At 45.7% G+C, this 12,064-nt stretch overlaps 1 protein-coding gene across 2 annotated transcripts in view; it reads right to left on the bottom strand.

Annotated features, from left to right (window-relative positions):
- LOC107204496 (solute carrier family 23 member 1-like) overlaps nt 1-12,064 on the bottom strand; it is a 32,654-nt gene that overhangs the window by 9,575 nt on the left and 11,015 nt on the right. For both annotated transcript variants that reach the window (XM_015627721.3, XM_033514831.1), the window contains exons 2-5: nt 8,551-8,700; nt 7,152-7,309; nt 4,111-4,270; nt 2,601-2,782 (exon numbers count right to left, since the gene is read on the bottom strand). In XM_015627721.3, coding sequence (XP_015483207.1) covers nt 2,601-2,782; nt 4,111-4,270; nt 7,152-7,309; nt 8,551-8,700 — 650 coding nt within the window. The remainder of the gene's footprint in view (nt 1-2,600; nt 2,783-4,110; nt 4,271-7,151; nt 7,310-8,550; nt 8,701-12,064) is intronic.

Raw genomic sequence — 12,064 nt, 5'->3', positions numbered from 1 at the left:
CTGCCCCCCATGTGCCTTTTGCCCAGAAAGGCCAACCAGATAAAGCTGGAGGCTACCACACATGGAGAGAGGGCAGGGACTGGGCATCCCACTTCAACTGCTGAGCTGGTGGAAGAGCACAGACATTTCCTGTGTTAGCCAGGCCTCTGAAGGCCCCCTCGTTATTTTATAACAAATGTAAATTTTATACATTGAATGAATTCATCTGGATAGGATTTGGTGAGAAATCAGTTGTACCAGCTGAAGTGCACTCACTTCACTGGAAAACTGGTAGTTTTCCCCATGTGAAAAGGTGATGAACTGTAGATGCAATAGTCAGGGACAGGCAGAATTCCAACAGTGCAAAGAAAACTCTATCCTCACTCCTTTGCAAAGGCACTCTATGACATACACAATTCAAAGCACTGGATGACTGGAGGGAAAAGGTCTGAGGAGGAGGTGGTTTCCATTTGTGGTTTCTAATGCTACAGAGTCCAGACAGACTGTGCGAGTGCACATTTTGTGCATTTGCATGAACAAAGGTGCTCAGCAACCTTTATGACTCACCACAAAACCCTCACCTGTCTCAGGGAAGTTTCATTGCTTATTATTCAGGTTGCCTGACACATTCTATTAACAAACTCTGTTTTCAGTTGCTTATAGTTCTACATAACTTTACCCATCCAGGATGAAAATTTCTGTGGAAAAATGCCTGCCTCAGAGCAAGTATTTTTTGAAAAATATGCATCAAACCTATTTCAAAGAGTGACATTCAGGAAATAGACATAGCATGTAGCCTGCATTGAAAAGGTCATTTTGCCTTAGGCAGTAACAGGATCTCTTTATGACCTGAAGAAGAAATTTGAGATTTAGTAGAACTTGTTCTCTGGGGCAAGGGATATTGTCGTTTCTCACAAAAATCTGCTCAGGTATGCTCAGGCTGCAACAATGACTCCAGGTTCCAGGTAAGCAGAAACATCTCAGGTCTTCACATTTGCAGACCATAAAGATTCTGAGTCTTCTGAGTATGTCCAGCCCTTGCCCAGTGATTAACTGTATGTGCATCATCACCAGAGAGTAAGTCACCACACACTAGAGAAGTTTCTTGAGGCAACAGTGGGGATCTTCCATCACAAGAGCTCTGGGTTGTGGTGGGGCTGAACAGCAGCCCTGAGAGCACATGGCTCATGTCTTCCTCTTTCTCCATCCCTGCTTTCCCCCTTTCACTAACAACACCCATGGAGTATGGAGAAGGCAGCAAAAGAGGCCACAGCTGGGATGGCTCAGAGCACAGTGATCAGGCTGGGGCTAAGGTGTCTGAGTCAGGAAAAAAAGGAATTGGATTATCATGGGTAGAAGATGGGACAGAAATGAACAGGACAGAAAGGTGATTTAGGCTGAGAATAGGCTGAAGGACTGGGACCCCATTAATGGGGGAGCACAGTTGGGCAAAGAGGTCAAGTATGAGTCTGAGGTTGGGAGCAAGTGGCTGGAGAAGAACAGCAGAGAAAGGAGATAGTCCAGGCAAGAACATACAGTTTGAGGAGGAAAATTCTCATTTGCTAAAATAAGGGGTTAGGACAAATCACCAGAGCTGGAGAACAGGACAACAAGCCAGGAATATGATGGAGCAATGGTGAAAAGACAGCTGGGTTTTGAGCAGGGTTTGGAATTGTATGGGGTGCTGGTGGAAGAGACCAGCTAGGTGGAGAGCTGGGGAAGGAGAAGAGAGGTGGCTTTTGGGTTCTGGGAGGGCAGGTGCAGGGAGGAGAAGAGACCAGGAGAGAAGTGTACTGGAGCGTGTCCTCCCAACAATGTGCTGTCTTCCAAGGGCTACAGTCAAGCCTGTGTCCCAAGTCTCCAAAATCAGCTCTGAAAGCAGCGGCAAATAACAGGAGCCCATAGAGAGGTTAACAACCTACTCCTGTTGAATGCTATCCCATGCTGAAGTCTACATTAGGGAGCTGAAGGTACCAAATCTGCAAGGCAACCATGCAGTGGCATTTCTCCTTTTTTAATTCATTTCTGAAATACCAAGGAAATTTTGCCACAGTCTGCACTCATGCACAGGGGCAAGCACACAAATATCCCTAAAAGAGCACTCACTGCTACAAAGCTACATATGTAAATAGGCCTTTCCAGACCCCCTTAGGTCCTCTCTGGAGAGAACAATTCCTCCTACTCATGTGAAGACAATACATTAAGCACCAGCTATTTCAACATAGAATACCTAACTCTGAGTGCTCAGCTTTGTCATTTTAGGAATGTCTTTTAAACTTAAATAATGGGTGTGTAAGACAGCGTGTGCAGACAACTATGACAGAGACTACACACACGTGGAAAAGGCTTGTATCTCTACTGACCTTTGAACTTTGGATTTTTACAAAAATCAGGGTTTTTAAACTCATTTTTGGGTTTTGCTTTGTTGCTGAGGGCTTTAGCCTCCTGGGGGTTGGAGGAGAATGACTGTCACATGGTTGTCTTGCACAAGCCTGTCACATGTTGGTGCTCAACAAATAAACCTGAACCCAGGGGACCTCTGCTACAGACTGTGTCACTTGGTTTCATATTAGAGGCAGGTGATTTGTGTACTCAGTTTCCCACAGAGATGTGAGACTTACATGAATGCTATGCCCCAGTGCTGCCCAGCCATATCCCCAGCCGGCTCAAACAGAGGTAGTGCAACCAAGGTGATGGTGGGGGCAATTGTCAGGGGGCCGATGAACCTCATCAGAAATCCAATCAGGCCAGAAAATCCAACGAAAATTTGAAAGCAAGAAGCTACAATGATAGTTCCTTGCACCTGGAAAAATGGAAGATGAAAACAGAGGTTGGAAGAAGCTCCAGCTGTTGAGCGTTTTCTTTATGTCAGTGCAAATCCAGCGTGAGAGCCAGGCTCAGTCTCCAGTGACAGACTGGCATAAAGGTCTCCTGCTGACAACAGTAAAACCCGGCTGAGAATTACATGTGGGAAGGACTGTCAAAGCAGCAGCACAGCAGCTCCCCCCTTGGCTGATGGATTAAGTCCTCACCAGGGCTGATTTTGTTCCAGAGATCACCTCCTCCCAGTCCTCTTGAGCCACCCAAGCATGCGTCACCTGCCTGTACTCTCCTGCCTGCTCCCACAAGACAGGGGAAAAGCTCTTGCCCCAAAAACAGGAGCAGGGCCATGGTATCTACTGATCTCCCTTTTGGGAAGGGCTTGGCTCTCTTCAGGACACTGATGGGGGAGGCAACTCATTACAGCCTCTTTTTTTTCCTGAGTATCAGTTTCACTCTGGGAACACATTCCTCACCCTGAACTTGCCTGTGTTTGACAATCACTGCCAAGGAGGCAGCAATTACATTCTGAAATGCTGCTGGCTTCAGTGTCAGCTTCAGGCAGGGGTGTGGCTGCTCTCTGCCTTCCAAGATTTGGTGACAACCCCAGGTTGGGACCTCTGTGGTGCTGAGCACCTTCCTTTCCCCAGCTTCAAAGGGAAGAGAAACACAGGGTGAATGATCCAGGCTGAAAGGAGATTTCAGCAGTGCCCTTGTGATAGATTTATGTGCATCGGCAGAGAGCAGCCTGTGCTGCTCAGCAAATGAGCTTTCAACACTTCCCAAGTGATTCGGAAAGCACACCAACAAATGGATCAACAGAGGCAAATTCAGTCACTTGCTCTGATAAAGGCAATCGATATAGAATAAGGCAGTGAGACCCCTGACATTTCCTCTTCCTTTTTGATTATCTAAGAATGCCCTTTTCCTTAATATTTAAAGTAGGTTTTGCATTGCATTTTTTTTTTTACTACGTTTCCTGTGCTTAGATAGGGCTCTTTCCTTGAAAATATTTTCCCTCCCTTTCTTCTTCTAGGCTAACCATGCTCTATGGAGAAGGGATTTGACTGGACCAGTGGAGACTGCAAGGACATAAATCACATGAGGAGATCTGCATGTCCCCCATTCAGCAGCAGTTAAACACCTGCTTTTTAGATAGAGGATAGATGGTTAAGAAACTACAACAGCATGAGGGCCAAGGTTCTTTTGGAATAGAAGTTTCTTCGGCTGTGATGGCCACTACATGGTCAGGCACTTTACTGAAAGCAACAGCCCTGATACAGAGCAGGTGCCACTGAAAACGTAATATACCTCTCGCATCCGTGTCTGCCAGACTTGGATGAATTCTGGTGAAGAGGCATTCACCAGGGTGGCGTTCTGTGTCCAGACAGGGCACTTCCAAGTGGGGAGAGACAGCATTGCCAAGGTGGGGGTCAGGAATGTGAAAGTCCCTCCTTGAATAATAGGCAGCCTGGAAGAAAAGCAGAGGGAAAAAATGGCAAGTGAAAATGCTAGAAACTCTGTTCCATAAGACTGAGAGAAAGGAAAGCAAAAATGAATTTAAAAATCAGTCTGCCTGTGGCATCTGACAGTATCTTTTGAATTGTTGTGGCAGGTCACTGTCACTGACCATGAGTAGGAATTGCTGCCCATTGCATGCAAGAGCAATGACATGGGGTAAGAGCTGAGGTTCAAATACCAGCAATGGTGGGGGTACACTGGTGCTGCAGTCCAACCCTGTTACCCCATCTTAAGGAAAAAATAGTGCTTTTAATGGCTGATGAGACCACAGACCTGCACAGAGTAGGAAAAACCTGATGGAAGGGAGAAGACCAAAGAAGAAAGATGGTGAGATGCTGAAGAAAAGCTTAGCATCAGTATTGCCAATATCCAGTTGCTTCTTCTGTCCTCTTTGGCTGCTTTGGTTTTCTTCACAACTCCTTACGTGCTCACGCACACAAGGACATGCACTAACTACTCTCCAATGTCACAACAATCCTCAGTCTGAGGGTGACAGAAAATGTGACTTGGCTTTCAGTACACCAGGTTTTAATGCAAATTCCTCTTCTGCATTTCCACTGAAACTAGGAAGGAAACCTGCATGGAAGGGTCTGTGGGCACTGACTGGGTGAGACCTTGGCTCTTCTCCCACACCACATGTCTCCTGGCTTAGAGTATCTCTCCCTCTGGGAATCCCTCAGGCTAGCAAGGAGCTTGCATCTCCCAAGGAGTTCAGCACTGGCTTCATGCAGAGATTTATACAGCTGAGCAATGCTCTTTTGAGCTACACCAGCCTCTTTTGCCATGCATGAAAGAAGCAAAGAAAGACCTAAAAGGCCTAACTGGGTCCTCAAAGCCCAACACAAGCCTCCATTGAAGTGCAAGTTTTTTTAACCACTCTTCTAGTATGCTTTAAAAATCCTAAGCTGCCTGAGGGTGGGTACAGCATCCCTGAAACAGCCAAAGGAAATCTCCAAGGTGCCTCTGTTGAAACAGAGGCATTTCTACCATTCTTGAAATAAGAGATGTTGTAACTGCAACAGACCATGTCTCTGTCACCTAAACCAAATATTTATACTAGTCATGCACAACTGAAGCACTGTCAAAGCTTTGAAACTATTTTGCTGGGCAAGGCACAAAAAACAAACAAAAAGAAAGAGAAGGCCCAGGGCCATGCCTTAGAATCTAACAATAGATTTATAGTTCCTGCTGTGTTGGTCCTTAGGACATTTCACAGCCAGTGTTGGAATGGGTGGGCTCAGAGGAGAATGGGGTGCCAAGATAATGCTTATGTGGCACACTGGACTCTTTCCTGTGGGGTTTGCAAGAGGGAAAGCTACAGAAATAGGGAAGGCAATATTATATTCTGATAATCAGTATATGATGTCCAAGCATTTACTAAGAAGGGCTCACCATAACAGCAAATGACCTGTGTCTCCCCTCAGGAGCCTCTGATAGTGTCTCCAGTGACTGACTGGGACCCACTGCTGCTTTTTCACGCTGTATAACATGACTGAGCTGCAGGTTGCAGTGGGTCAGCTTTTCCCTTGATTATTGCTTTATGAATGTCCTCATGTCTTACAGCTGGGGTCAGCAGCAAGGCAATTGCACCCTCAACATGGCAAAAGCCACTCAAGGTTATCCCACGGGAACAACTCCTTACCACTTAATTTGATCTGTGGTACCTCAATTGGCTATTCAGCCATGGGAGAGAGAGGCTCTCTGCTACTCTTTCATCTCCAGCGAACAGAGAGCAGGGAACATTACAGCTCTCAGGAATTCACAGAGGCATGTTTTGGAGAGTGCCTGGGAGAACTCAGAATGCCTGAATTGCACCAGCAGTAATGGTCATGCACTCCAGGCTGAATTGGGATGAAGAACCAGTTTCTCTGTTTTTTGTGGTCAATGTGCTCCACTCCTCCTTCCTCCACTAATCCTGTAACAAGGTAGGAAGTTTGTCTACAGACACCTCTTAAGACTTAGAGAGAAAGAAAAATTTCAATAGTGAATGAAGCAGGAGGAAGAAAAACATTTTGTAGAGCTGGCAATTGATGAGTGATTTGATGGCAGAAGTTTTAAGCAGTCCCTCAGATTCAGAAGCCAAAGAATGTGTAACTTTTGTCTTTGAAGCAAGAAACACAGGTTCCCACCATGTTGGAGAAAAAACAGCCTGTGGAAAGAGAGAGAGACAGCCCAGAGTTACAACAAGGGGAAAAGAAGAAATTTTTCAATGTCAGCAAAGATACAGGGTCTTTCTGGAAAAGGGGAGTACTTGCATTCATCTCTCCCATTAAATACTTCTTTTTCTGGGTACTGAATGGCAACTCCATGCTCATCTCACTGCTGGCTGCTCATCAGCAAAGAATTTACCTTTTATGTCACAAATCCCTGAACATGGGAAATGGCATCACTTAACAGGACATGCTGCTGAACTCTTCCCTGAGTCCTTAAGTGGTAGCAGATGGACTTCAATTTCATCTAATTATCCCCTCCCCTAGAGTTTCCTGTAGAATCTGTGCTCTCTTGACCCCGGGTCCAAACCCCAGAAGGCTCCTGCCTCAGCTGGAGGATCCCTGGAGTAAGGAGCAAGCAGGTACATTTCCTGCATGTTGCAATGCTTTATTATTTTGAGGAAGATTCCTTATAAGCCAAACAAAAGGTATATGAAGTCTCAGAGATATAAAATTTAGGACAGTAAGGTAGCCCTGCAAAGCTGTCAGCAGTTTCAGGGTGCTTTGGCATGGACCCTGATTGCCCAAGGGTAACAAACGACTCACTGATAAACTCTGTAACAGGGTGGTGGTCTTGCACACAGTAATAGTTCACATTCCCACTTCTTGCATTTGGCCTACCTGACTCCAAAGAGGACTTGCAGAAGGGTGCAAATTCCTGAGACAAAGAAGATGGTGCTGATCAGATGGCTCTGGGTCAGTAGGTCATGCTGGAGGCACAGCCCTTTGGAGAGGATCAGCGGGATGGCTACAAGACCTCCCATGGCTGTCAAGAAGTGCTAGGAGTCACAGAGAAAGACTGGGTGAAGAAGGACACAGGACTGGCTCTATGTTATTTCCATGTTTTTGAGAGAACTCACAGATTTGTGCTTGGGTGACATTAGCATTTCCCATTCTCTCTCCTTTTTTTTGGGAGCTTTAATGCTCAGTTAGGGGCTGCTCCAAAGCACCTACAAGAATTTCAGTGCATCCACTGAAATGTCTCCTCCTTTCTCTGGACTTCCCAGGTCACTGTCAGATACAACCAGCTTATCCTCAGCACCTGCAGACAAAGCTGTTGGACATACTTTTCCAGGAAGCCTGGGACCTCCCCAGGTACAGGGAGAGAGCAGTCAGGCAAAGTGAATACAAATATTTCAGTCCATCTTATTTGCACCACAAAGGATGACAGAAGAAGGTGGCACATTGGAGCTACATGATTTTTGCCATCAGTAGCTTTTCTCCTACAGTGCAATTACAGATCAATCATAAAAAGTGAGTGCCAAAGAATGGAAGAATTGGGCATTGTATTTGTCAGAAGAGTCACAGACATATTTCTACAGTGATGTGTAGTTAATGACTGAATCTGAAAATAATTTTTAAAACTTATTTTTGTTTTTTGCTCTCACTTTGTAGCACAGAACTGCAGTGGTGGAACTGGTGGCACTCAGAAACACACTTTATTCATTTTATTCATTTCAGGCATGTTATATTAAAGGTATGATGCAGATGTGTTGAGTTGATACACTCTAAATTTCCATTTAAGGAAACAAAGTACAGATTTCCACCAACCTCCAGGCACAGTCTGTCATTATCTTAATGACTCTGAGGTCTCTTTTCCCTCAGGTTTCCTACCCAGCACAGCATTGGTGGCACTGGGTCATTTAACACACCTGGGCATAGACCAGCCAAAGCTCTGTGTGCCCTGCTGCTGAATTTTTGTTGTCATGGGAAGGCAGAAGTTAGTTTGGCTACCTTCTGCCAAGGTACCCAACATGTTCTTATTAACTATCTGACCCCAGCCCCAGCATTCTGACTGACCATTTGCACTTCAGAGGGTGCAATGTTGCTGTGGGCATGATGATAATAGTCAGTGCTCAGGATGTGGACCAAAGGACTTGAGCTAAGATCCAGCCTCAGAGCTCCACTCAAGCCCTATGAAAGTAAAGCACTCCCAAATTCAGGTTTCACCCCAATTAACTGGCTGAACAGCCATGTAACTTTCACCTACTCCCAGCCTCTACCTGCTTTCCTGTCTCACCTGAATGCCCAGCAGGATGCACAGATACCAGGGAGGCACATCTGTGACAGTGTAGGCAAGCTTGGTCCCACTGTGGCCAGTGCCCCCACCTTCCTCTGGGCCCCAGGCAGCATGAGCTGGTGAGGAATGGCAGTGGCTCCCATGTTCACCCTAGACAACAGGAGAGACACTTGGTTAGCCACAGCCTGGCCGTGCAGCCACCCAGCAGCCACCTCTCTTGCAGCCACACTCCATGTCTGGCAGGAATACCTCCTGTGTAGCTTTCAACAACACCACAATATTAAAAGAAAGAAAAAAAGAAAAAATAAATACCAAGGAGGGGAAATTAAAACAGAGGTGCAAAACACATCTGGAATTTTTTTGTATGTGCTGGTGTGTCTAGGCCTGAAGAAACATTAGAGGGTGTCTCAATCTCAAAGGGACATCCAGACAAAGTGCATTAATATCATTAAAATCTAGTTAAGGATGAAGATACTGCAACCAGAAGCAAGGAAGAGTGTGCAGTGGGCTTGTCAGTGAAAGCATTGTCCTCTGGTCTCTGTACCTCCTGGCAATTCCACCCAAACAGCATATTTTATAAATTTATACCTGGCTGCCACTAATTACTGAGTAGAAGCATGTTTTATATTTAATTTCCTTGGTCTTCTCTTTCAACCTCCTTATGCTCACCTTTACCAGTGTTCTGCCTTGATAAAGACACCTGCCTTTTGTCTTACTAGAAAACCCTGCTCCTACAGAGGAGCTGGATGAAACACAGGGACACCAGTAGATTGGGACATCCCAGCATCCATGCTGAAGGAGCTGGCTGAAACTGCTACCCAGGAAGGCTCAGGTCTCTTCCCAGGCAGCCAGAAGCCCCAGAGCTTCCCACGGAGCTGTACACCTTTCAGAGTTTATTTATATAAAGATGCATTTTGCCAAGGAAAGCAAAGAAGTGCTTTGCTTCATTTGCCACAGCTTTTAAGTTGAGCACATTCTCCTGGTTGTTTATGCTTCCTTCCAGCCCACTCTCACCTCTGTGTGTACACACACGCACACATGCAAGGTGGAGGAAGGCTGTCTGGGAAACCACAACACTTAGAGCCAGATGCAAAAGCTAACTAAGATCCCAAAGTATTTGTTTCATTGACCCATCTCCAACCAGCAAGTTCTCAGCATCCTGGCAGCAGAGAGCTTTTCTGAGCTGAGATGCCCAGCTCTATCAGGCAGAAACAGAAACCTGCTGTCTGGAGAAGCTTAACCAGTTTGTCTGCACCAAACTTCTTTTTGTTTTTTTATCCTCCAAGTCTTGCGGGAACTTGAAGACACCAAAATACCCAACACAACAGCAAAGTGTCTGCAGTAACTCCCCCAGCCTACCTACTGATGGAGGCAAACAGGTAGTGCTGTGGTCAGGAACAGAGACATAAAATTATTGTTGCATTCTGTTGTAAATTTTGCAGGTGTGGCAGATTATCACTGAATTCATTTGCCTGAAACTTCCAGGTTTGCATTCTCTTGGCTGAGTCTCTGAAGTCCCATTTTAGGTCACACTGTTGATAACAGGCCATGTAATCCCTAAGACCCCAGATCCTAATATTGTTATTGATCTGAATGGTTGTGTGAGGGGTAGGGAACTCAGGTAGTAAGAGTACAACTGCCCATGAATTTCTTTGTTCAAGATCCCTCCCCAGCATCACCCAGGTCGAGCTGTTTCTACTGCAGTACCACTCAAATAAACTACCTTAACAACTCAAAGCCCAAGACTTTGCTACGGGATACCTATGATGGAGAAGCCTCTTTAACAAACACAGTGTTATTTATCTGGCCTAGGCAAACTGGGAGCATTACAGATACTTCAAGACAGATAGGTGAAGGCAGAGTTAATTCAAACTGGACTCAGGCAAAAACTTTAATAGTAAAAGGTGTTCCTTAGTAACTCCCTGTGCAGACATTTTCATTTCAGAACAATAGAGCCTGAGCCATGGATTAACAAATGTACACCAAAGTACTTAAGACTACCCATGCATGGAGTTATTTGGGGACAACTACTCCTGAATAACACCACGGGTAGACAAATGCTAAGCTAGGCAGACAGCAGTAAGCTCCTTTCTTTTCATTGCAATTTTCCCCATATTAACCAGGAGGCATATTCCAGCCAGGCAGAGCCAGTAACAGCCCCGCATGACCATCACATGAGTGCCTGGTTCTCCCCAGGAGCTGGAGGGGAGTGAGCAGGGATCATCAGGAAAAGGATGGAGTGGAGATAACAGGATGAGACAGGAGCAGAGGCACTGGACTGAAACTGAAATGCAGGAGGTACCATCTTAAAATCTGGAAACATTTTTTGCTGTAAGTGACCAAGCACTGCATAGGCTGCCTAGAGAGGTTGTAGAGTCTCTGTCCTTAGAGATATTAAAAAACTGTCTAGACACAGTTCTAGGCAGCTGGCTCTGGGCAACCCTGCTTGAGCAAGAGTTTGGAGAAGGTGATCTCCAGAGTTGCATTCCAACCTCAGCCAGCCTGTGAGGCTGAGATACTGGCAGGAGGATAAAGCAGGAGCCGTCTGGTGCAGGGAATGGAAACCAATGTTGGGAGTTCTCAGCCCAGCTGCTCCCATGAATCCAGAGAACCAGTACACCTTCCATGTGCCTCAGGCTCCAGTCACAGCACGAGGGCCCTCAATCGTGTCTTAAAGAAGTGCATCAGGAAGTCAGTCGGGAGCTGAACTGCTTGAGCCACAGGTAAAAGACCTTTGTCTTCTACCTTCTGTAGGGTGACTCAAACCATAAGAATTCACAAATCTGGTATGTGTTACAGCAGAACAAGTTAAATTGGAGAGCTTGTTAAAAAATAATGAAAGAACACTGATTGAGCACTTTCCTGAGGCTCTTCCCACAGCTGGCACAGCACCCCCACTGCACAAAGCAAGCTCACCCAGAGCTACCCAAGAAATGTGGGACTTGTACAGTAGGAGGTTAAATGCTTCCTCCACGATAGCACAGACAGCTGGTCTGTACCAAGGTAGCAAGATGTTTGCAGGACCCCACTCCTTCACACCTGCTGACAGAAAATAAGCAGTTTTTAGTTTCTAATGGAGGTGACCCCTGCTTTGGGATAGGAAGGGGGTTGCTATGTCCCAGGACCTTGCCCATGGCTGGCATAGCTAGCAGCATTATCAGTGTGTCACACACCCCTGGACTGGCACATCATTTACAACTTTTACTATATTTCTATAATTCTACAGGGTGTCCTCCTCAGATAACACCCAGATCCCTTCCTCACCCACCTTTCTAACAATTCATCTCACTAGAAATAAGTCCAAAAGACAAAGAAACACAGTCATTACTAGGCTAAATCTCTATTTTAATATTTCTAATTAATACATAAGATGCTTTACCCAGGAACACAGCCACAAGCTCACCTGCTTTTCAGTACAGATACACTAGTGCTGACATTCATCTCCATTATCATTTTAGAAACAGTGGAGAGAAAAGAAGTTAAAAGGGTGCCAGAGAGCAGAAAGCATGCTGAG

This window comes from Parus major, chromosome 1A, assembly GCF_001522545.3.
Source record: "Parus major isolate Abel chromosome 1A, Parus_major1.1, whole genome shotgun sequence".
NCBI classification, from domain to species: domain Eukaryota; kingdom Metazoa; phylum Chordata; class Aves; order Passeriformes; family Paridae; genus Parus; species Parus major.
Note: the sequence above shows the minus strand (reverse complement) of the source record. Positions and strands in the feature narration are given on the sequence as shown.